Source organism: Sciurus carolinensis, chromosome 7 (assembly GCF_902686445.1).
Source record: "Sciurus carolinensis chromosome 7, mSciCar1.2, whole genome shotgun sequence".
Lineage (NCBI taxonomy): Eukaryota > Metazoa > Chordata > Mammalia > Rodentia > Sciuridae > Sciurus > Sciurus carolinensis.
This window is the reverse complement of record NC_062219.1, coordinates 2,331,773-2,355,385: the sequence shown is the minus strand read 5'-3', so window position 1 is coordinate 2,355,385 and position 23,613 is coordinate 2,331,773. Positions and strand designations below refer to the sequence as shown.

The window sequence follows — 23,613 nt, the reverse complement described above, 5'->3', positions numbered from 1 at the left end:
GAGCTTTGGGCTGGCCGGGTCTGGCGACCACACCGGCGGCTGCCCACTCCCCTGCCACTGCCCGGTGTCTGAGAGGGGCTCCTGAGAGGGGCCCAGGCGCTGGACTCGACACTCACCGTTGTTCTGCGTCTGCCAGACAGCATCCCCCACGCCCCACAGGCCAGGGATCAGGAAGAACACTGCCATCTGGGAGGAGCGTGGACGCCACAGCAGGAGGGCCAGGATGCAGGAGAGGTGGGTCGCTGCACCTGGGGCAGAGGGAGGAGCCAGGAAGGCAGCGCCTTGGGCACTCAGGGCCGCAGCAGAGGGGCCGCATTACTCCCCCGCCTCCTGCTCAGCCATCTCCACACGGTGAGCGTGTTGCTGGTCTACGGTGTAAGCTGGCCCGTGGTGCGGCCTGCTGGAGTGGACACTCTGGGATCCACACCTGCCTGGGTGGACCTGCTCCCCTGAGCTGCAGCTGCCTCAGCCTGGGGGCGGTGGGCCATCCTGTCTGGACCCAGGAGGCTCCCGACTAAGGGGACACAGACGCAGTGACTGCAGAAGGGCTTCTTAGGAGAGTGAGCCTAGGGCCCCTGGCCAAATGTTCCTGCAGGGCTTGTTGGCCCTCAAGCCCACTCTGAGCCGGCACCCTCTTTCCACTGCAGAACCTGTGGGGCTACCTACCCAGCACGTAGATGGCTCTCCTGCCTGTGTACTGGGAGAGCTTCCCAAACAGCAGGGAGCAGAGCGCAGAGGCTGCAGAGAAGCAGATCATCACGTAGCCAACAAAATGGATGCCCAGGACGCAGGTGGCGAAGGACTGCAGGCAAGCACAGGGTGTCAGCAGCGCAGCGTCCACGATGCTCCGGGGCTCACTGCCGAAGCTGCCCTGTGCTGCTTAGAGCCGCTGGCCCTGTGACAGGGGGCACTGGCTTGGCCTGGAGCATTTCTCCAGGTCCAGCACTGGAGAGCAACACTCGTGTTTGTGGAAAGTCCCCTTTGGGGTCACAATTGCAAAGCGAGAGTTGGAAGGACTTCTGCGTGGAGTCTCTGTGCCCTCTGTGACCTGTGGTACCACCTGTGCTCTGTTTCACTGTGCGGGGAGGGACAATTCCACCAACCCATCATGTCCTCGTGGCTCTAGAGACAGAAGGAGGTGGCTTGGAAAAGAGGGACTAGCAGGAGAGGCTGGGCGCTGAGAAGCTGCCTGCCGGGCACAGTAAGCTACCGGGCACCCTCAGCACCACCCTGCCACCCCTGGGGAAAACCAAGGCAGACACCCAGAAGAGGTTCTGGGACTGAAGGATGCTCCCATGGAGCCTGCCCGCCATGGCTGGGGACACAGGACAGCTCTGAGGGCTTTGGGGCTGTCCAAAGGCCAAGTGGACTTGGCTTGTCCGGTAGGCCTCCTTGGAACCTGCAAAGCCCTCCCTCCACACTGGGAGACTGCCCTAAGTAAGGCCCTGCATATGAAATCACCACACCCAAACAGTCCCTGGGCACACTGGCCCCTTGGGGACTCTTGTCACTGGTCTGAAATTCAGGTGGGATGGGCAGCTACCTCACGTGGTGCTGGGCTGGCAGCTCTGCCTGGGAGGAAGGCCTGATGGGCAGGAGGCAGGAGGGGACGTCTCTGAAGACAGGCCTGGGGGACACAGACTGTCCAGTCCAGCCTTGACCTGGCCTCCACGGCCTTCTTAAGGTTTTCTCACGCCCAGGGTGAACTGGGGACAAGGATGGTGACTCCCACCCAGGACTCGAGAGGCCCGATCAGTTGGCAGGTGCTGGGGCTGGTATCCTGAGTCACACTCAGCCCTGGAGGGGCCAGGAACTCCTTGGGCCCTTCCCACTCTGGGCCTGTGGCCCCGGGACACTGTGTCCCTTCAGGTGTGGACGCGGCAGAGGCCCCAGCAGTGTGGTGACCCCATGAGCAGCTGCCGGCCTACCCTGGTGTATTCGCCGGAGAGGAATCCCTGCTGCAGTCCACTGTAGGTCGGCAGCAGGACCAAGAGGCACAGACGCTTGTCCCTAAAGAGCCTGAAGGTCGACAGTAAGGTGAGCAGGAAGGGTGGGGCTTTCGTCTCAGCCTCGCCCTGGGACGCGCTGTCCTCTCTGGCTTCCAGACACACGGCTATCAGCAGGATTGCCAGGACACCACTCGCTGGAAGGGTCAGAGGGCAGGAAGCCTCAGTGTGGGCAGCGCTCACCCCAGCCTCTTCCCCGCTTTCCACGGGTGTCGGCCAAACCCAGAGGCAGGTGCTGTCAGACACCCTGAACCCGAGCAGAGCCTGGGATGCCGAGTGCCCGCCACACTGACCACGCGTGTTGGTCCTGGTCACCTTTGGACATCCAGGCCTGTGTGGGGAACCTGCCATGACCAGCATGCTCTTCACAGGCAGAAGATCCACCACAGCTGGCAGAGACCCCAGATGCCCTCCGGGCACACAGGCACGCTGCGTGCGTCTTACCAGCACCCTTGGAGCAGTGTCTACCCTCAGGCAGACTTCCTCTGGGTTCTCGGGACAGCAAGTCCCACCAGGGTACCATGTGTACCCTTCTCATTTATTCCCAATATTTGCCTAAAACCCTTTGGTGTGAACTGGTTAAATGAAGTGGACGCCATCAAGTGGATCCCCCTGGGCTGCAGGGAACAAAGACGGAACTCTATTTCCCCAGAGGGAGGCGGCCATGGAGATCAGTGATGAGGAGACAAAGCAAGGCGCCCAGCTGGGCGCTGACCGTGCCCCACTTTTGCTCAGCGAGGAGGACGTAGGATTTATGTCCCTATGAACCACCTGGAGAGGGAAGCCAACCGGGCGGCTGAGGGTCGGGCTGAGGGGCGTGCTCGGCACTTGTACCTTGAACCATGTCGACAGGCTACCTCTGCAGAAAACTTGTGTGGAGCGTTTGCTTCTTCCCTCGGGGCGTCCTGGACTCCCAGGCACCAGGCCTCAGGAGCCGGAGCGCCTGCCTACCCCGCCCTCCGGCCCGTCTGCCATGCCTCGGCTCTGCTCCAGGGTGGCGGCTCGCTGCACCTCTGGGCCACAGCCGCTCAGTGTCCCTGAGTCTGTGAGGTTTGCCAAGCCAGCTCTTGTCCCGATTGCTGACGGAAAAGGTCAGACCTGTGCTAGGACCCTTCCCAAAGCTCCCCCTTCCGGCCCCGACCCAAGGGAAGCCCTGCTCTCCTTCCCAGAGGCATTCCCCCCGGGTCCCTCTCCATTCCTGATAAGGAGGCGTTGGTGAGGCTCCCTAAGTGCTACCCCGGCCAGCTCTCGCCGGTCATTTCCAGGCCTGTCCTCTGTTCTCACCCAACCAGGAGCTGGTTCTGGGGGCACAGAGCTCCAGCAGCCCCAGCTGTGCAGGCCCTTCTGGAGCAGCCCTGCCATCTGGTTGTGTGCGAATCAGGTGGAAATCATGGTTTCCTCTCCTCTAAGGAGAGCGGGGAGCTTGGAGAGGCAGGTGGGCATACAGAAGCCACGCCCGTCGTGAGGAGCGAGTGGAGTGCAGACAGGGTTCCTAGGTCCCGGGCGGTGGAGGAGTGGGTGTTGTGATGTGCAGTTCTTGTCTAAAGAGTGGGACTGCTGGAAACTTCATGAGTGCAGTGCTCAGATGCCCTGGGCGCCCCTCACTTAAGCCGCTGTGTTCCCCAGCACCAAGAAAAGCCTCGTGTCTGAGCAGCTCCTGGGGCTGACACTGAGGAGGAGCTTGGAGGGGAGCCTGAGGTGCCACCTGCAGGGTGGAAGGGACCCAGGGCCTGGACGCTAGAGACGTGCAGGGGCACTCTCCTGCAGTCTGTGACGCTCCTCTGGAACTGGGCCGGCCCTCGGCCTGTGGGGACATCCTGCCACCACCTGCTTCTGTAAATTCAGCGTGGCTGGCTGACCACATCATGGCCTTTCCCACCGTGAAGACAGCACTGAGCAGCTGGGGTGAGACCGGGGATGCGAAGACCCCAAACCATCCACCACTCGGGACAGCTTCTCAGGGCAGCTTACCACTATTCTCAGTCCTGGGGTCCCAGCTCCAGGGAGGGCATCCCTGCTTGTGGCTGTCCAACTAGAAAATGCAGAGCAGAGACAGGGGTCTCGGCTCAGCCTGGTAGCTGCCATGAGTTGGGCCTGCCTGCTACGTAAAGGGGACAGAGAAGGAAACACTGGGGAAGCAGAATGTGCAGGCCTCGCTGACCTCTGTCCCCGGCGCCAGCACCACGTCCACAGGAACAGGGAACCCCCTGGAAAGCACGCGGGTCAACCAGGCCGCTTGTCCCTCCACACCTTCCCCTCTCTTCTCAAACCACTCACTCTGGCCTCAGACATCAGCACCCTCTAGGGCATCACCAGTCTCTGGTGGCCGAGGGCCTGCTGTCCAAGCTGCCTCCTGAACCTCAGGGTCTTGGCCACTCTGGACCCTCTCACACCCACTCCCTCTGCCTCCACTATCTTGGGGGTACTCCCGGACTCCTGGTTCCTTTACTGTCTTCTTCAAGGACTCCCATGCCCTGTCCAGCCCATGAGCACCAGGGTGCCCAGGCCGTGTCCAGTTCTCCCTGAAGTCCTTCCTACTTTCTCTTCCCTAAAAACTCACCTCCACCCGTGATTTTGAACTTGGTCTCTAAATGCCCCAGACGCACTCTTGTATCTAGTCCACTATACATTCTGAAGGGTCACGCTGACCAGCAAGCCTAACGCCTCCGAGTCAGGGTGACTGCAGCCACTTCTCGCCACGCCCCGAGTCTGCAGACGCATCCCACTGGTCTTGTCTTCTCTTCTAGAACCCTGCTGGTGCCTCTTGCTGCTCTGCCTGTGGCTCCCTGCTGGCTCCTGCACCTCCAAATCAGGCAGATGTGAGAATCTGCCCAGGAAACGGATCTGCCCTTGTCCAGGCCTTCTGGTCTTTCACAGTGACCTTGGCCAGTCTGACCACCTGCCTTTGACACCCCAATATGCCCCAGTCACAGCTGTTCCTGCCCTTCTCTCACCTCTTCCTGGCCTTTTGGGGTCACTTGGGCTGAGTAGGTCCACATGCCCTGGTCCCTTGGATGGTGTCTTTTGGTAGCTGCTAATCAGTCCTATGTGTTCACTGAGCTTGTGACGTGTGGCTGGGGAGCCTTAGATTTCTAATCTAAGGCCTTTGGTTTTAATTTGTTGAAATGCAAATAAGCACCTGTGGCTACTGGCTACCTCAGGGGCCCTGGGAAGTGAAGAGACTTGGTTGTCCCCACAGGACAGCCTTGGCCTGTGGTGCCTGCTTTCCTAAAAGAAGTCCCTGAGGAACACCCAGATTCACAGGGGACAGGAACGCTGAATGGAGACAGCCAGCTCAGGAACTGGGGATGGTTCTCTTCAACCCAGAAGAGGCTGGGCTTGGCCTTCTGGGGACTTTGCCCTGGGGCTGAGGGCACTTACCAGTATAGATGCCCAGCAATGTGTAGATCAGCTCCTGGGAGGGGCGGTGGGTGCTGTTGGTGGGCAGTGTGACCAGCAGGCAGTCCTTGGCCCCACAGTACTCGAAATTCTCCTCTGGTTTGGCCTCTGTGGAGTCAGGAGGAACCAGCCAGTCAGAGTCCTGGTGATAGAACGCAGGCACCTGAACAGAAGCAGCAGGGCAGGGTGGCGGAGCCCGAGGCAGGACGTGGAGCCACCTGGCTGTGTTTGACAAGAACACCAGGCCACCCTCACCCTGCACATTGACTGCAGACTTGTCCCAAGGCCCCTCATCATGGAGGTAGAGCATCAAGTTAGCTTTCTGCTAAGACCCAGAGAAGAGTGGACACGCAATGGGGCATGGCTACTAGTCACGCTCCTCGCCTGGCATAACGCATTCGGTGCTGGATGGTTCTCAGGACGCGGACCTCGTGACACAGACCTCGCAGCACTGTGTGACTGGCCAGTCGTGCAGCAGGGGGAATGGAAGGCAGTGGAGGCTGAGGGTACGGGGGTGCAGGACCCGCAGGCCCTGAGGGTACAGGTGCCCTTGTGCCTGCTCTCAGCTCCCGGGCTTGCATGTCCGGTGAGCCCCGCTGCTCCGCTTTCCCACCCACAGAGCCCTCGCTGCTGGGGACAGCAAGAGGGAGCCACCGCAGCACTGAGACCCTGTGGTTTCCCTGTGGGGATGGATGTAGCCCGCGATGCCGGTGCTCAGGAAAGAGCAGGAGGGTTTGGCTACAGAGCTTCCCAAAGGTGGGCTCTACCTGGGAGAGCAAGATGCTGGGCTGGACTGCAGGAGAGAATCAACCCCGACAGCAGCAGGAGGCCAGAGCCTTTCGCCTGGGCCAGGCTCTGTGAGAACTGAAGGACCGGCCTCCTCTGGCCAGACTTAGACCCTCAACACTGGGGTGCAGCGCACGCCTGTTCACGTCGTGGCCGGGCAAGGTCGCGTAGGGCAGCCGGAGGAGGGCTCCACCGTGAGCGCGCCCCTCGTTTTGTGAAGGAGTTGAGCACAGAACTTTGAAAAGCTGCTCAGTGGATCAATTCCATAAGGAAATAATCAGGCCAACCTGCTCTTAGCCCCAGAAGGAAGCCATGACCCGTGGACCCACGTCCCCTGGAGGACGCACCCTGTGGAGATGGATCTTCAGAACCTGACTGTCCTAGCAGGAGTAGGGTCCACCTGACTCTGGAACAAGTGGAAGCACACGTGTGCTGTCAGCCCCTCCCGAGGTCACCAGGGGTGCCCTGTTCCTCAGAAAACTGCTCACCCTCCTCCCCTTACCTTGAGTGGGAGTCTGGCCCAACACCAGAGAGGAGATCAAGTTGCCCCACACCCCAGAGGACTGGAATATGAGAAAGAAGATGCCAAAGTACTGGTTCACCACGTCCCTGCCGAGCTTGCTCACTTCCTGTGCGTGTGCATTCCCCATGACCGTGAGGTAGGTGCTCTGCGCTGACCACAGGGGGGCAGCCCCTAGCCCCAGCAATATGGAGGTGGGGATCAGGGTGTACCTGCAAGAGAGCCAGCCAGTGGCACCTGCATCCCTGCCCTGGACGGGGGCAAGGGAACAGCTTCCGGTCATCAGTCATATCCTGGCCACACCTCCCGAGACTCACCCTCCCCAGCTGAATTAGGTTCTCCCTGTCATTACTGGGCCCACGAGAGCCCATGGCATGCAAGTGAAGCTGAGGGCTGTGGACAGGTCCCAGGGAGAGGTCAGCACTGGGGGTCAAGGGAGGGAGCCAGTGGGGAAGGCAAGGCAGTCCTGGTGGGAAAGTGGGGAGGAGCCTGCCACTCAGCCCTCCCCCAGAAAGTAAGGGAACCAGCGCAGAGATGACAGTCAAGGTGCCAACTCAGGTCCTGCAAACCCAAGAGGGGGTGGGCTGGAGGCTGGTACCAGCTGGCGTGGAAGTTGCCCAGGGAGAAGGTCACGTAGCAGCACATGGAGCCGACAATGGTCCACTTGCAGCCAAATCTCCTGATGAGGATGGGCGGGAGGAGCATGGAGGACAGGAGGACACTGCCGTAGAGTGTGCTGAGCGCCGCTACCCCCAGGCCCTCCTCGCTGTAGAGGCTGCTCTGTGGAAACAGGACCGGCTGTCAGAGGAGGGCGGGAGGAAGACGCAGGGGAATGGTGTGCTGGGTGCCCAGGACCTGTGCACGCAAGGCCACCTCAGGTCCCCAACCACGAGCAACAAGCCCTCTTGTGCTAAGGACACTACAGGTAAGTGGCCTAAGGCCAGCAGCCTTCCAACAGCAGGGATAGGCACCCAGCTCCCTGTAAGTGTGGAGAGGGGACACCCGCCAGCCTCGGAGCTGGGGAGGAGGAGCAGAAGAAGCTGCTGGAAGGCCTTGCTCTGCATGGAGGCAGAAGGCCATCCTCCGATTCTCATGTAGAGCTGAGCAGTGACAGCAAACACTCTTGTCAGTGCCAGTTTCAAGGCTGTGCCTGGCACAGCTCCTGCAAGAAGCCACCAGAGGTCACAAAGGTAAACAGAGCTGAACTGGCAGAAGCAACCCAGGGTGGTGTCTGTTTCCTCAGTCACAGAAATCCAGCAAAGTGGAGTTTTCCTCTTATTTCACCTGTAAGAGGAAAGGAAGGAGGTGAGGGAGAGGAGGAGGTAGGGGAGGAAGACAAGGAGAAGGAAGAAAAAGGGCAACAGGAAGGAGGGAGAGGAAGAGGAGGTGAAGATAAGGTGAAGAGGAGGAGGGGAGGAAGAAGAGGAGGAGGAGATGAGCCAGAGGATGGAGAAGGGTAGCTGGCGCCTCCTCGGCAGTCCTCCACTGGAGCAGGACTCCTGGCTCCAAGGGCCGGTTCCTTGGGAGGTCAGACAGCCTGCACCCACGTGGGCAGCGTCCGGACACCGGAATAGGAGCTTCTGTGTTCAAGATCCTTCAAAGGCCAAGAGATGAATCTTTTCTTCTGGGTGGGAGACGAGGAAGGAGATAGGAAGCACCTTGTCCAGTCAGACACAGGGCCAGCGAGGGGGACAGCAGAGCTCAGCCCGAGCCTAAGATCTTCAGGCTCCTTCAGTGCCAATGTGAGTCCACTCTGGTCACCCCACGAAACCCCAAAGGCCAGGTGACTTAAGCGGTGGGAATCTGTCTTCTCAGGCTGTGGAGGCTGGAAGTCCAAGGGGGAGGCAGGCAGGCCTCGTCACCCCAGGGCCTCTCCCAGGCTTGCAGACACCGTCTTCCCCCGGTGCTTTTGAGGTGGCCTCTGTGTGTCGGTTCCCTGATCTCTCCCTGTGGAGACACCAGTCAGGACCTCGTTTTTACCCAGCGGCCTCTCTAACAGCCCTGCCTCCAAACAGTCACATCCTGAGGTCCTGGAGGCTGGGCCCCTCCATGTGGAATCTGGAGGAGACACATTCCAGCCCAGAACGCTATTCAAAGTCTTTCCCACCTGGGTCCCCAACAAGAGAGGTGTCTTGCATGGATCCTGGGCAGGACCGCAGCCTCCACTTCCTAAACTGTCCCTCCAGCTAGCATTGCCACGTTCCTGGATGTGACCGGTCGCTTGCTGGGCATGTCAGTGCTGCCCAGGCCCTCTGCTTCATCTGATCCCTGCTTTCTATGCTGTCCCCTCCCCAGATGTCTTGAAGACCCTCCCCCAATACCATCTAGAGAGGGCTGTCCTGTGACTTGCTCTGATTTCTCCCTCGCCCTGTGTGTGGTGGGTGGAGTACCAGGGATGGAGTCAGGGGTGTTCTGCCACTGAGTAGCATCCCCAGCTCTTGCTTTGTTTTGACTCAGGATCTGGCCATGTTGCCCAAGCTGGCCTCCAGCTTGTGATTCACCTGCCTTGACCTGCAGGCAGCTGGGATTCCAGGCATGCACAGCCACACTAGGCTATGAATGCTTCCTTACTTCTCCTTGGAAGAGGGCTTCCTTGGCATGGGGGTAGCAATGCCCAGTGGCCATGGTCCTTGCTCCTGGGCCTCGTAGACAGCTGGCTGCAGATAGAAGGGTGAGCAGGCACAAGCAGCAAAGTGGCACCTTCCTCAACCACGGGGTGCAGAGCTCAGCGGGAGGCCTGGCCTTGAGGTTGAGATCTGAATAGGGGTCGGCAGCTAAAACGGTTGCCAGGACAGTGTCCAACATGATGGGAAGTGCTGGGAACGAGTGTCCCGTGTCTTGGGCAGACACATGAACTAATCTAGACAGGGGGGACGTCTTGGGGGAAGGCCTTCGCTGCCAGGGCTGCTAAGCTTGGAGGAGAACTGGGTGTGCTGTGGCTTTGCTGGAGCCAGAGAACAAAGCCAACCAGACGAGGAGTGGGAAGGAGACAGGGAGGCGAGTCCTGCACCTGGCTGTGACTGCATTCCTTGGTGACGTGTGCAAACCCTTTGTGCTTCAGCCCATCCTGACTGATGGGATGATTGTCCCAGGTGGAACACCTTTGTGCAGTCATCTGCGTCAGTGGGCAGACATTACGACTGGGTTGGGGTGGGCCAGGGGTGCGGAGGGTAAGTGGGTGGGATTGCTCCTGGCCCTCCGGTCCTGCCAGAGCTGGAGGTCTGGTTCTCTCACGTCGCCAGCCTCGGGGGAAGACGCAATCACTCTGGCAGTGCTGTCCACACGTCCTGGGAGGCCCTACCCACAGTGTCCAAGGTTCTCCCACCACCTCCTCTTCCAGCTCCAGTGTCCAGAAGCCATTTACTGTCAGTCAGCTGAGCTGCTTCCAGGTCCACAATGGCACCCTAAGAATTCTGGCCAGCATGGCCAAGCCCCGGCCATCCTGCCTGCTGTGGACAGCCATCCTGCCCTCCATGTGAGAGCCTCCTAAAGGGGCAGCATGGCTGACCGTCCCCTCCTCACTGTGTTCCCATCCAGAGTGCCTGCTGAGCAACCCAACATGGTCCCCTCGGCTCCACACAGAGCAGGTGTTCTGTGCATGCAGTCACTTGGGAGAGTGAGGACTTCAAATGTCGGGACCTGCCGTGGTGAGAGAGGAGATGGCCCTTCCCTTCCACTGGGATGTGAGAGTGGCCACTGCTGTCACTCGTGCTCAGACAGCCTCATTGAAAACAGAACCCAGAAGAGCGGAGCAAAGGAAACCCACACTTGAGAATTCAAGGCTGAAGTTGAGCTTCTTCAACAACCTTCAGGGTCAGGCTGCTCAAGAAGTACCCATGAAGGCTGCATCTTGATTCTGAGCCTCTCACTGGGCTTTTCTGGTTCAATACTGTGCATGCAGTAGGTGCCTACTTCTTGACCTGATTGACAAATGATGGGAGACTGTGCTCATCACCAGAAGCTCCCAAACTGTCTGGTTGCATGACAGCCCCGGTCACGAGGTGCAACACTGAGCGAGCTGTGCACTCAGGGACCACAATGGCCCTGCCACCTGCCAGTCCGTGGGAGTCTCTGAAGGTTTTATTGCCAGTTAAAGATCAGATTTGAAATCACGTTGACTCCAACCTCAGGTCCATGGGACCAGCACCACAGCCTTCTGGAGACGGTTGGGGTTTACATGGACTCATAGACTCAGGAGGAAGTAGTTCAGTAGTTCAGAAGGAAGACTGTTTTGCCCCAGTTCACACTTTTGCTTAAAGGAGGCATAGAATAAGACCTAGCAAGGTTTGATAAATTCTTGTTTCTGCCCAGATCACAAAGCCAAGGGTATGGAGCCATAGAATTCATGGTTTTTCTTGTGTCTCTTTTTGACCACCAAAGGCCAAGTGGATTTTCAAACCACTATCTTGAGAAACTGACTCTGCTGTTCAAGGGTCAGACACAGTGTACAGGCCTTGGAAATGTGAGGTTTTGTATATAAGAAAAGAAAGAGTATGTTTTGGAGAATTTGGAGGGCACGGGATGAAGAGTTGTTATCGTGAATTGGCAAAAGAAATACCATTGTGTTACCCATCGTCTGTGATTCTGGAGGCCAGGACCAGCTCAGAGGTGAAGACCAAGTGGCAAGGGGCACACCTACCTGCAGGTTCTGCAGACCTCCGTAGGCTGTGAAGAGGAGCAGGAATCCAAAGGACACCACCAGGACGTTCCTCAGACTTCTATCCATGGTGCCGACTCAGGGTCCACAGCAGGGGTGCACAAAGGTGGGGCTCCCTGCAAGAAGCCAGGGGCGCGGAGAGTGCAACCTGGAGGAGGCCCGTCCTCACTCCTGTTGTGAGTGTGCAAGCCGTCAGGCTGCTGCCAGTTAATGAATGTGGTCCCACCCGCCCCTGGAGCACAAGGGTGTGTTACTCATTCACCTTCCGCAATTCACCTCAACCTCTGTTTCTGGGGCAATGACGGAGGCTCTTCTCAGCCTGCACCTGACTGTACTTTTTCATATGACTTTGGATAGGTATGATCTTATGGCAGAGAGATGCACTTCCTGTATTATACGTCCATGTTTCCATACCTTCTACATCAAAAGCAGCTGTCAACAGTGCTGAATGTGGAATCCTCTTCTGTCCTAAAAAGCAAAGCATAAACGTTAAGCCCAAGGAACAGAGTTCAACTTCTGAAAAGGAGGTCATATGGTGACCCCCACCCCCAGCCAAGGTCTTAGCATGAAGAGGCTGTATGATTTTACCCTGTTGGAAAAGGTTAAAGCTCTGATGAGTGGGATGCTTTACGACGCGCAGAGCACCCTAGTGGGCACCGTTCCACGTCCTCTGTAAGCACCATCGTAACCACCATTAGAAATCTAAGACCTGTTGTGACAGCACACAGAGCTTTGGTTAGGGATTGGGCATGACACCTCTGGGGCAGTGCTGGCTGGGTCAGCCATCACGGGCCACCGGCAGTGACTGAGCTCCTGACCCACAGTGAGTGGAACTGTGAAACTGACATTATAGCTGCAATTCATTTAGTTAATTAAAATTTAAACAGTGGTTACTAAATGGGAGAGGGTGGGTCTGCCTCAGACCTCAGAGCTGGAGCAAGAAAAGTCCCTTCGCTACTATTTTGTTAGTAAAGCTTGATGCTTGCAGCTTCTAAAGCTGTGACGCTGGTCACCTCCATCTAGGGATCTATGAACTGAGCCTTTCAGTGTTGGTCATGGACACGTGGGGGCAACTGCTGAGGGAAGCAGGCAATGCCATCTGAAAAGTGTGACCCTCAGTAAAGGGGACAAGATGCTCGAGGCTTGGTAGGATGACAATAAAAGTTTGATGAAAATAATAAACTTGTTGACCAAACATGGAAATCCTACTCATGCAGACCGAGAACAGCATGGTGAGTAAGAGGTCCTGAGCATGGAAATGAGCTCCTAATCCCCATCCTGGGGGGTCTCAGGTGGGCCATGATGCTTTCTTGAACCTCAGCTTCCCTTGAAAAGGAAGGCTGCAGAAATTCAAGAAGCTAACATTTCAGAAAGTCCCTGCAACAGCTGGGCATGGTGGTATACCTGTAATCCCAGCAGCTCAGGAAGCTGAGGCAGGAGGACCACCAGTTCAAAGCCAGACTCGGCAACTAGCGAGGCTCTGAGCAACTTAGTGAGAACCTGTCTTAAAAAGAAAAGATTTTAGAAAGAGCTGGGGCTGTGGCTCAGTGGTAAAGCCCCTTGGGTTCAGGCCCTAGTACAGAAAAAATAGAAACACCTCATGAACACAGACTTTCCACATTAGTTTTGTTGTAGTTAGTGAACTTTGGCCTCCTTTTTAGTTTTTGGCAACACACTTCAGTGGACTTCAACTCTGGCCTGTGTATAATTATGCACAGACCACTTGTCCTTTGGCATTGGATGACCTTCTAAGGTTTTCTTCTGCTATCTGCTGCTCCTTCTCCCTTGGCTGCTTGGATTTACCAGAACCCTCTTCTGGATTCGCCACTGGTGCTGGGACACTTTCCAGCAGCTGCCACCCCAGCTCCCTACAGAGCACCTGGCTCCTGACGCGTTTCGCGCTGTGTAGAATCCCCTTGACAGTCTCTTTCCGTCTTTGCAAGCCTCACCCTCTCTGTGCTCCCTTCTGACATCATACTTTGATGACGTCAGCCTTTTCACCACCCCCACCTCAGTCCGCTTTATGGAGGCTTGGAGGGATTTAAGAGTGAGCAGTGTCTTTACCTTCTGCCTCGGTCACTAGCAGAAGGTGCTCCTTTCCACCGAAGCCTCCAGCACCCGGATCACCAAGTCCAGGGCAGGTTTAGATATGTTCGCCCAAAAGCTTCCTGAGTCTTCCCAGACCCTGACAATGGCCTCACCCACAGAAGCAGCCCTGCAGACATGAGCTTGGATGAGGGGAGAACAGCAGACCCGGGAGCCCAGAAGACGTCTTGGCTTTAGAGCTGCTCCAACACTGTGGGCAGAGTGTGTCCTGGAGCTGGGAACCTGGACCAGGGCCACCCTACACAAGGCCAAAGAGGCTTGACACGGATGACCCAAAGGTACCAACGCTCATCTCCCTCTTTGGAATTAGCATCCAGGGGAAGTTCCAATGTCAGAAAGAACATCGGAGGCCTTGAATGTTGGGTGATGGGGTGACCGTGAGACTGGGACAAAGAACAGGTAGCCCATCAAAAAGAAAGCAAATGGGTTGCTAAAGCGAACCTTGGGATCCACTGCCCTCAAAGCTGCTAACACCTCCGGAAGTCCACCTGCACTTTCCGCACAAGGAGCTGCTAATGATTCCCCGCTGGCTGCCCTTGTCCTGCCTCCCTGAAGGCACGTGAGCTAATGGAAAGAGGAGGTGGGGGGCAGAAAATCTAGTTCTATAAAGGGGCAAGATGCACCCCCACGGTCAACCAACTCCGGCCCTGACTTTCCTCGGGCTATCCGTCTGTGCTCTGTGTTTCTTTGTTAAAAAAGAAAAACTTGCTTTCTACACTTGCCTCTGATTCTCGGGGGTTTAATCCTCCTCTTTACCGCTAGGTGCCACTGTTTGCCACCACCGGCGGCCAAATGCACCTTCAGCAAGCTTCCGCGGAGCAGCGCCGAGGGCTCTGGATTTCAGGGCCGTCCAGCGCGGACCTGTTCCTCTGGGGAGGGCGCGCACAAGCAAATCAGCGTGGTTTTCCTGATTTGGCATCTGAAATCCGAAAGTGGCTCCAAGTAGGTGGGCGCGTCCCCTGCTGCTCATCTGCACTCTGACCAGCAGGTGACACACGCGAGCCCTGTCCAGCCAGGCTGTCTCCCCAGGAGCCGGTCGCACTCCAGAGGGCTGCACTCAGGGCCGAGCGTCCCCTGGGGGAGCCATTTGTGCAGCACAGCCGGGTGAGAAGGAAGCTTTTCTCTTACTATCATTCCAGAGTGCCCACAATCCCAGGACAGACTGGTGCCCAGCTGGACCCACATCAGCATGCGTGACCGTGACAGCTGGCACCCAGCTGGACAGACACCCCTGAGTGGACGGCGGCTCACTGGACCAGCATTTGTCCTCAGTAGGCAGAGTCTCCAACCTGGGAAGGGGTTTGGGACGAGAAGGGCCTGTCGGCCTCTGAGGCCCCTCAGTGAATTCCACATCCTGGCAGAGGGCAGGGACAGCCCGGGACAAGAACCAGAGCTGCTGGCCCTCTCCACTCGTAGGAGTGGCTCCTGCCCCCAGGACCTCAGAGCTTTCTTTTCTGGGGTTCCAGGGCCTCTTTTCTCCAATAGGTCCTTAGCTCACACTTCCACTGGGGACATTCGAGCCCACACTATCCAGCCAACCAGACTGCCCGGCCCCTGAACACAGCGTCTGGTCTGGCTGGGGTGCCCGGTTCTGTTCCAGAGTGGACAGGTGGCGTCCGCAGCCATCACTGCCCTCCTCTCTTCCAGTGCAGCAGCAGCACCCAGGGAGCCAGCGTTCAGAAGTCCTTACCTGCTTCCCTCGGAGGGGAAGGCCCTGTTTAGGATGCGCACATACTCTGCCCTCCCTGCGCATCGCTCCTGTCCCTCTCCAGTGGGTCTTCCGCTGCCCGAGACATAGAACCCACTCCTGCAGAACCCACCAGTATTCCGGGGGCTGCCCTGTGCCAGGCAGTGCTGCAGGTTCTGGGACACCCCAAGGTTGGCCAGGGCCCGTCCTCGTGGGACTGAATTCCAGTGGAGGGAGCAGACGAGAGACAAGTGAGCCGAGAAACCAAAACAATCAAGAGGGAGGAACGTGCTAGACCCAGAACAGAAGAGGTGACATGACCCGGGTGGGCCTGGACACGCGTGCACACGCGCACGCACACACCCATCCCTACAGTGGGCAGAACAATTCCCAGCCACAGAAAGCTGCCCTGCCTGCAGGTCCCCATCCGGACAGCCTTCCTACCAGCAGGAACCGAACACCCCGTTCTGCAAAGCAGGGCTCCTGCCGGCCGACGGGAGCAGGGTTCTTTGTTGAATAAGGTGCAGTCGACTGGCAGGGAGCTGGAGTTGGGGCTCAGCCGAGGGCTGCTACCTATCTGTCATGGTGCCTAGGCAGGGGACGGGAGAGGGGACCGTGTGAGTTTTCCATCAACACTTGGTGATGTTCAGTTGGTGAAGCTCCAAAGATGATCCAGTGCTTGGCTCCCTGGAAGCACGAGCACCGTTAGCCTTAGGCTCTGTTTGCACACTGGGTGCTGTGCCCTGCGCTGCTTACCTGGCCGTGTGGCCCCTTCCCCGGGCTCTCCAGGTGCTCTGCTCCTTGAGTCTTGGAGGGGTCAGTGAGGAGGCTTCCGGGTTTGAGCCTGTCACCACTGGAATGACTGGCTCTCCTCAGACATGCGTGGAGACCTGCCTGTGTCCGCAGGTGGCCAGGCCTGTTTGTGAAGCGCGGCTCTGTTGAGCACACTTGGACTGGAAGCCCAGGACTGTCCGTGGGGCAGGTTCGGGCAGTTGCAGAGAGGTAGTGTGGAAAAGGACTTAATGTGACTAAGGGCAGAAGTTCTAGGAAGGCTTCTACTACATAAAATAGAAGAGCAGCTCATTTCCACGAAAAACCATGTGCATAATGTAAATGAACGTGTTGTTATTAGATATGTACATGCACACACATGTGATATACTAATTGTAGACACACTGTGTGTGGAGTACGTGTGTGAGTGCACAATGTGTGTGTGTGCATACACCTGCATACAGAGAATCTAAGTAGACTCTAAGCAAATCACGTCACTCTCCTCTGGACAGGATCTGTGGAGGAGAGGGGCGTGTGGACTATTGGTTGTACCTGTATGCGATTTCTCAACTTGTAAGAAGAGCATCTAACCTTAAAAAGAATACAAAATACTAAGGAGAAGATATTTTTATAAAGAAATTCTCTTACAGAGAACTCTAAAGTCTACAGAAAAGCACTGACTCACTTCTGATTACCCGGATTCTGCGCTGGCTTTCCTCAGCACTTGGGAACAGATTGGAGCCGCCCAGGCTGCAGGTGGGCGGGGCCGTCCCTGCTCTTCTGCTTGCTGGCCTAGTTCCCCGTGCCTTTGGGGCATGGGGTGCCACAGCTGTGAGACTCCGTTCAGTACTACCTGGGACTCAGGCCAGCTTCCCCTCTGGACGGGCAACGCCTTTTGACCTGGCCTGTTTCGAGAAGCTGGAAAGGAGACTGGGACCCTGGACAAGCCCCTGCAGAGAACTGGGCAGATGGGGCTGCACATTTAGCCAACAGGTCCTGAATTCTGTGTCCTAGACACTGGGTGGCCCGTGACAAAAGCAAGCTGGGGGCCCTGCCCTCAACCTGAACCTGCAGGGCTTCCAGGCTGCTACCAGCTGCCCTCCCTAGGGGCACCCTTCCGTTCCACTCCCTGGGCCCGGGGAAGGGGAGGTCAGCTGCAGAGAAGGTCAGGCTGACGTGTGCCCAAGAACCAGGAGGATTGTGACTCACAAGAGAGGGGGTTCTGGCTTGCAAGCTGGGGAGGGCTTGCCTTCAGGCCTGGGTCACACCAGCCGCAGGCCCCGATGCTCTCTGACCTCTGAGTCGGGCAGTGCCCCCAGGCCCACCGGCCTCTGAGCACTCAGGGTGCAGCACAGTCCAGGCGAAATCCCCAGAGCCCGTGCTCTCCTCCGGAGGTGACATGGCCTTGACTTAGGTGTTCCCAGGCCCAAGAGCCTCAGACCTCCTCACTGGGCAGAGTGAGCTCTACTCTGTGAGGCACAGAAGGGCAGCAAGGACTCAGGGGCCAGGGAGGACTCGGCCTTGCCACTGCAGCTCCTCCTCTCGGGTCCCACCCCCAGCCGGCCAAGGGTTTCCAAGTTGTCTCCAACACCTTTCCCCCAGAGCCTCCACGCTGGACTCCTCTGTGGCTCTGACCGTCTGGACTGGTGGATTTGTCAGGTCTTCATTGAGCGCCTGCTCTGTGTCATCCACTGCTGTCGTCTCTGGGGCGCTCATAGACTCTTCAGGCCGTGGAAAGGAATGTTACATAAAGTTAAAAACAGGTTCACAGCATGGTGCTTCCGGGCTCCCCTGGAAGCTCTCTGAGCATTCGGAAGTGCCTGTGCTCTTTCTTGGAATCTCACCCCGTCTGCAATGCTTCAGGGAGGTCCCTCTGCAGGACCTCAGGCCAGGGAGGGTAAAGATCCCAGGTGTCTGAGTCGGCGGCAAGGTGGCCTGGGACTTACGTGTGCTGCCCTGAGCCCGCACTCCCTGGAATGTGGCAGGTGCTCATTGACGTTAGTGCAGGACACAGACGATCTGCATCAGTGAGCTTCCGGTTCCCAGAGCAACAAACCTTCTGTGAGAGTCTGAGTCTGTGACATCATTTGCTGAAACAATCCATTGATTCATCAAGTTTTAAATGACTGTCCCTCCTGCACCTTTTTTGGACACTTCTTTGGGAAGTTCTTCATCGTGACCAACCTCTTTCAGTAGCTGGGAGGGTATCATCTCCCTTTCAACGTTAGTTACCTAGACTGATTCAGCAAACCCACCAGCAATGAACGAAGGCCAAGGTGTGTGTGTGCACGTGTGTGTGTGTGCACGCGTGTGTGTGCAAGCGTGGGTGTGCATCTCATTTCTGGCACTTTCCACAGCACTCTCTCGCTGCCCGGAGTGCAGGGTAGGGAGGGGGGAGGAAGCAAAGTTCAGGGCTGTGTTCGCTGCCCCAGTCACCTCCTGGCAAGCCTCCAGCATGCCTGACCCCACCCCACCCCTCACTTTCATGTATGGGGCCCACTTCTACTGACATTTGGGGAGCAAGAAAATCAATACTCGAGCAAGCTGCTGTCTCTGAACGTGCGCCGCGAGGTGTGTTGTGTGCACTGACAAGGTCGACGTCTTGCTCCAGGAAACAGTGGGCCGGTGAGATCTCCCAACCTCTTATTTCCCAGGCTTGCTCCCACTTCTGTGTTCTAGGAAAGGGCTCACTCAAGGAATGGCCTCCCCATGCGGCCCAGCAAGGCCCCCTGTGCGCACTTTCTCCCGTCCCCAGTGGACGCACGGGCGACCCCTTGGGATGAGGCCAGACCCAGGCCTTCCATGTCCCATCCCTTGTCTCATGGTTGGCTGGTGGGAACTAGAGCGTTGGACCCCCTGAAACCGGCAAGACCCAGAGGAAACCCCTTCCTCACTAGCCGATGGATGGAGACTTCCCTGACTCTAGACTCTAGGTCACCCTCTGAATCATGCCTGCCCTGCCCGAGAGGTCTAAGGCAAAGTGGACACTCCCATCCAAGTAGGACTGTCCCTAACACAGTCCATCTCCTGGCCCCTCTGTTCCTGTGTAGGACTCCAGGGGACACCCCAGGAAGGCCCTAGGCCCTCTTCCGTGGGGAAGAAGTAGCCGCCCACCCAACACAGCAGTTTGGCGTCTTCTCTGGAGGGGCTTGAGCCTTTTCTCTACACCAGCAGCAGAAGTCCCCTGTCTGCTGAGAGGAGTGCACAGCACGAGTCCGAGGGTAGCAGAGGGCCTCCTGCTTGCCTGCGGTACAAAGTGAATGCAGCCAGCCTTGTCTTCATCTCTCCCTGTCCACGGCGTGGCTGCCCGCGCTCCTCTGCTCGGCTGAGACGCCTTCAAGAGGCAGCTCCAGGGGAGGGCAAGCGGTCCTCCGGGTGCGGCTCAGAGAATGACCTCCAGGCCTCCTCTCAGCGGAGGTCCTCCTGGGCTCCACTCAGAGGAGTATCTCTGGGCTGCTCTTGGCCCTCCTCTTGGTATTTTCTTAGCAATTATGGTGAGTTCAACTTCAGCAGGAACCTCTTGAGAATAAATTTATTTGCTGGTTTGTTTTGCCAAGAGAAAAGAATATGGCTGAGTTCACTGTTAAAGATTTTTTTTTTGAGACACTTCTCACTAAGTAACTGAGGCTGGCCTTGAACTTGTGAGCCTCCTGCTTCAACCTCCTGAGTCACTGGGATTACAGGTGTGCGCAACCACACCCAACCCGGAAGGTGATTCTTTATGCTGAAGACAGAGATGACATTCTATGCCTTTATATCACTGTCACAGGAAGTTCAGACCTAGGGCCACTGGTAGGCGTTAAGGGATAATTCTTGACTGGACAGGTTACCTGCTACACGCTGCTGTGTTTCCTTGACCAAAAAAACAAAACAAAACAAAACAAAAATAGCTTTTTCTTTTTTTTTCCATTTCCACCCCTAAGCAAAAGTGACTCAACTCCCTCCCAGGTCCAGCTTCTTAGGGACAAAGGAAGCAGATGAGGGTGAGTGGGGGCTGCCCGCCCAGATTAGGTTCATTCTTGGGAAGATGTGGATGTGCACCTGGTTCCCAAGGTCATTCCCTGTGGACAGGTCACACAGAGGGGCCTGGGGAAGATCTAACCCTGTCCCAGAGCCACGCTCCTTCCTTGGGGAGCCAGAGGGACCCCCTTGCCTCTCTCAGCACTGGCCGTCTGCGAGGCAGGGAGGGACAGTCACCAGGCCAGCTCTGTCTTCATGTCACTCTGGCCAGTGAGAGCTCCAGTCCAGTGAGTTTATTCTCTATGTTCACATCCGAATACGATATCACTTGCACTATGACTATCTCGGAGCAAATGAATACTGTGGAAACCGTGTTTTATGTAACTGGCGGTGAATTCTAGTAGTGAGGTCTACTCAGATTCCATCACACGCATCTCACCCGCACAGCCCATGAGTTCAACCCAGACTGACTGTACTGGAAGCTCCATTCTTGCCCCTTACCTGAAGCTGGTCTATCTGGTTTGCTGCAACACCTATTTGTAGCTCAGAGTTTCCTAGAACCAAGGATGCTGTGCTGGGATTCCACCAGGGATGCTGGACATGAGCTGTGGTCACTAACTCCTGTCCCCACTGGACTTTTCCCATGGGAACTCCTGGCAGACCCACACCTGCTTCCCTGAGTGCTGTCATTGGTTCTGGGAGTGAGTATTCATTAGGTGCCAGCGGTGCGTTAGGAACTGGGCCAGGTCAAAGACACAAAGCTGCGAACAGACATGGTCCTGGCCTCATGCTCACAGCTGACGGATACAGACGGTTAACAGGGTTTGTGTCACAGTACAAAACACCTTGACAGAGCATGTAGAGGGGCTACTGTGCCAGCTGGAAGGAGCCGGAGTGGACGGTGGGAGCAGGGCCCGTGAGAATAACATTGCATAGAGCCCGGGGATGCGGGCAGGATGAGACGGAGCCGCAGCAGAGAGGGCAGTGAGAGCTGAGGGGCTGCAGAGGTCCAGCTCAGGAGGGCAGGAAGCACATCAGCAGGGTGGGTGGAGGGCACTGTGGAGGCTGGGGTGGGAGGGTCAGAAAGGGACTGGAGAAGTGAGCAGGTTGAGGAGCCCACATCCTGCCCACAATGAGAGACAGCATGGCATACAGAACACAGGCTCTCAGGCTGAGCCTGCCCTAGTGACTCCATGGTGTGCAGAACAGAAGCTCTCAGGCTGTGCCTGCCCTAGTGACTCCATGGTGTAGAACAGCAGCTCTCAGGCTGAGCCTGCCCTGAGTGACTCCATGGTGTGTAGAACAGCAGCTCTCAGGCTGTGCCTGCCCTGAGTGACTCCATGGTGTGCAGAACAGCAGCTCTCAGGCTGTGCCTGCCCTAGTGACTCCATGGTATAGAACAGCAGCTCTCAGGCTGTGCCTGCCCTGAGTGACTCAATGGTGTGTAGAACAGCAGCTCTCAGGCTGTGCCTGCCCTTAGTGACTCCATGGTGCAGAACAGCAGCTCTCAGGCTGTGCCTGCCCTGAGTGACTCCATGGTGTAGAACAGCAGCTCTCAGGCTGTGCCTGCCCTGAGTGACTCCATGGTGTGTAGAACAGCAGCTCTCAGGCTGTGCCTGCCCTGAGTGACTCCATGGTGTGCAGAACAGCAGCTCTCAGGCTGTGCCTGCCCTAGTGACTCCATGGTATAGAACAGCAGCTCTCAGGCTGTGCCTGCCCTGAGTGACTCCATGGTGTAGAACAGCAGCTCTCAGGCTGAGCCTGCCCTAGTGACTCCATGGTGTGCAGAACAGCAGCTCTCAGGCTGTGCCTGCCCTAGTGACTCCATGGTGTGTAGAACAGCAACTCTCAGGTTGAGCCTGCCCTGAGTGACTCCATGGTGTGCAGAACAGCAGCTCTCAGGCTGTGCCTGACTTGAGTGACTCCATGGTGTAGAACAGCAGCTCTCAGGCTGTGCCTGCCCTGAGTGACTCCATGATGTGCAGAACAGCAGCTCTCAGGCTGTGCCTGACTTGAGTGACTCCATGGTGTAGAACAGCAGCTCTCAGGCTGTGCCTGCCCTGAGTGACTCCATGGTGTAGAACAGCAGCTCTCAGGCTGTGCCCGCCCTTAGTGACTCCATGGTGTAGAACAGCAGCTCTCAGGCTGTGCCTGCCCTAGTGACTCCATGGTATAGAACAGCAGCTCTCAGGCTGTGCCTGCCCTGAGTGACTCCATGGTGTGTAGAACAGCAGCTCTCAGGCTGTGGCTGCCCTGAGTGACTCCATGGTGTAGAACAGCAGCTCTCAGGCTGTGCCTGACTTGAGTGACTCCATGGTGTAGAATAGCAGCTCTCAGGCTGTGCCTGCCCTAGTGACTCCATGGTGTAGAACAGCAGCTCTCAGGCTGTGGCTGCCCTGAGTGACTCCATGGTGTAGAACAGCAGCTCTCAGGCTGTGCCTGCCCTGAGTGACTCCATGGTGTAGAACAGAATATCCCAGGCTGTGCCTGCCCTAGTGACTCCATGGTGTGCAGAACAGCAGTTCTCAGGCTGTGCCTGCCCTGAGTGACTCCATGGTGTAGAACAGCAGCTCTCAGGCTGTGGCTGCCCTGAGTGACTCCATGGTGCAGAACAGCAGCTCTCAGGCTGAGCCTGCCCTAGTGACTCCATGGTGTGCAGAACAGCAGCTCTCAGGCTGTGCCTGCCCTAGTGACTCCATGGTGTAGAACAGCAGCTCTCAGGCTGTGCCTGCCCTGAGTGACTCCATGGTGTAGAACAGCATATCCCAGGTGTGCCTAGCTCCTTTGTTCCTCCATTTTGTAAAGCAGCTGTTAGCCATAAGCTACTCCATTCTGAGTTTAAGGGTTGAGGTGGAATGACTCCACATTTCTACAAGTAAATCACCATCTGCCTGCACAGCCACAAAGCACAAGCCGATAAATAAATTAATGGTGCTAATAAGAACAACCACCTGTGAACTTATTGAATTAATCAGAAGCACATAGATGTGGGGCGTATCAAACTCACAGAGAAAAGACCAGGCCCACGAGCTTATCAAACACACCAGCAAACACACCAGACCCCCAAATGAAGCAACCTCCTCCCTGGAGGCCCATAAACATAGGATTCCCCTGAGACGGGACACGCTGACCCTCAACCCCCTCACCTGGTAACTTGTTGTAAGCCTGGTCCAGGAAGATCACCACAGTGACATATGCTGAATCCCTGTTCCAGGCTTCATTCAACACAGCATGGTTTCTCCTGCCAGGATTATCACGGGAGTCCCAATCCAAGCTAACACTCCAAGCTGACAGTTGTGAAACAGCTGTCCTTTTGGACCTTATCCTGGAATAAATTCCTGTGCTTTAATAGTTGTGCACCCTGGACGAGTTCTTTGGCCAGTTCCTGATCTTATCTGACAACCCACAGTGACCCTTGGCATCCGTATCTGCTCTGCACCTTTGCTCTCTGCTCAGCCTCCTGAGCCCCTGGGGCTGCCTTAACCCTTCCTCCGCCTTCTGTAACACACGTACATAAAATTTTGAAAATTGTGATGTGTGACTTGAGGGTTACAGATGTTAGAAATTAAGGTTGGAATAAATGAGCCTGTGATTGTGGCTTATGACACCAGGTGACCCACAAGCATTCAGTGAAGTGCCACAGATGAAAGAGGCACAGCTGAGAAGTTACTGTTATTCAGTCAGTCCTGATGCTGTGGAGAGAGGCAGTGAAGTCCGTCTG

At 56.7% G+C, this 23,613-nt stretch overlaps 1 protein-coding gene across 3 annotated transcripts in view; it reads right to left on the bottom strand.

The window, feature by feature from the left end:
- Positions 1 to 23,134, bottom strand: part of Unc93a (unc-93 homolog A) — a 28,482-nt gene extending 5,348 nt beyond the window's left edge. The window contains exons 1-9 of one of the 3 annotated variants that reach the window (XM_047558797.1): positions 23,039 to 23,134; positions 11,783 to 11,836; positions 11,351 to 11,516; positions 7,310 to 7,491; positions 6,694 to 6,923; positions 5,388 to 5,513; positions 1,929 to 2,143; positions 667 to 802; positions 117 to 248 (exon numbers count right to left, since the gene is read on the bottom strand). In XM_047558797.1, coding sequence (XP_047414753.1) covers positions 117 to 248; positions 667 to 802; positions 1,929 to 2,143; positions 5,388 to 5,513; positions 6,694 to 6,923; positions 7,310 to 7,491; positions 11,351 to 11,437 — 1,108 coding nt within the window. In that variant the 5' untranslated portion in view covers positions 11,438 to 11,516; positions 11,783 to 11,836; positions 23,039 to 23,134. Of the gene's footprint in view, positions 1 to 116; positions 249 to 666; positions 803 to 1,928; positions 2,144 to 5,387; positions 5,514 to 6,693; positions 6,924 to 7,309; positions 7,492 to 11,350; positions 11,517 to 11,782; positions 11,837 to 23,038 lie in introns of those variants that run through there. The other 2 variants (XM_047558796.1, XM_047558798.1) reach the window with 2 other exon arrangements.
- Between the last annotated feature and the right edge of the window lie 479 nt (positions 23,135 to 23,613).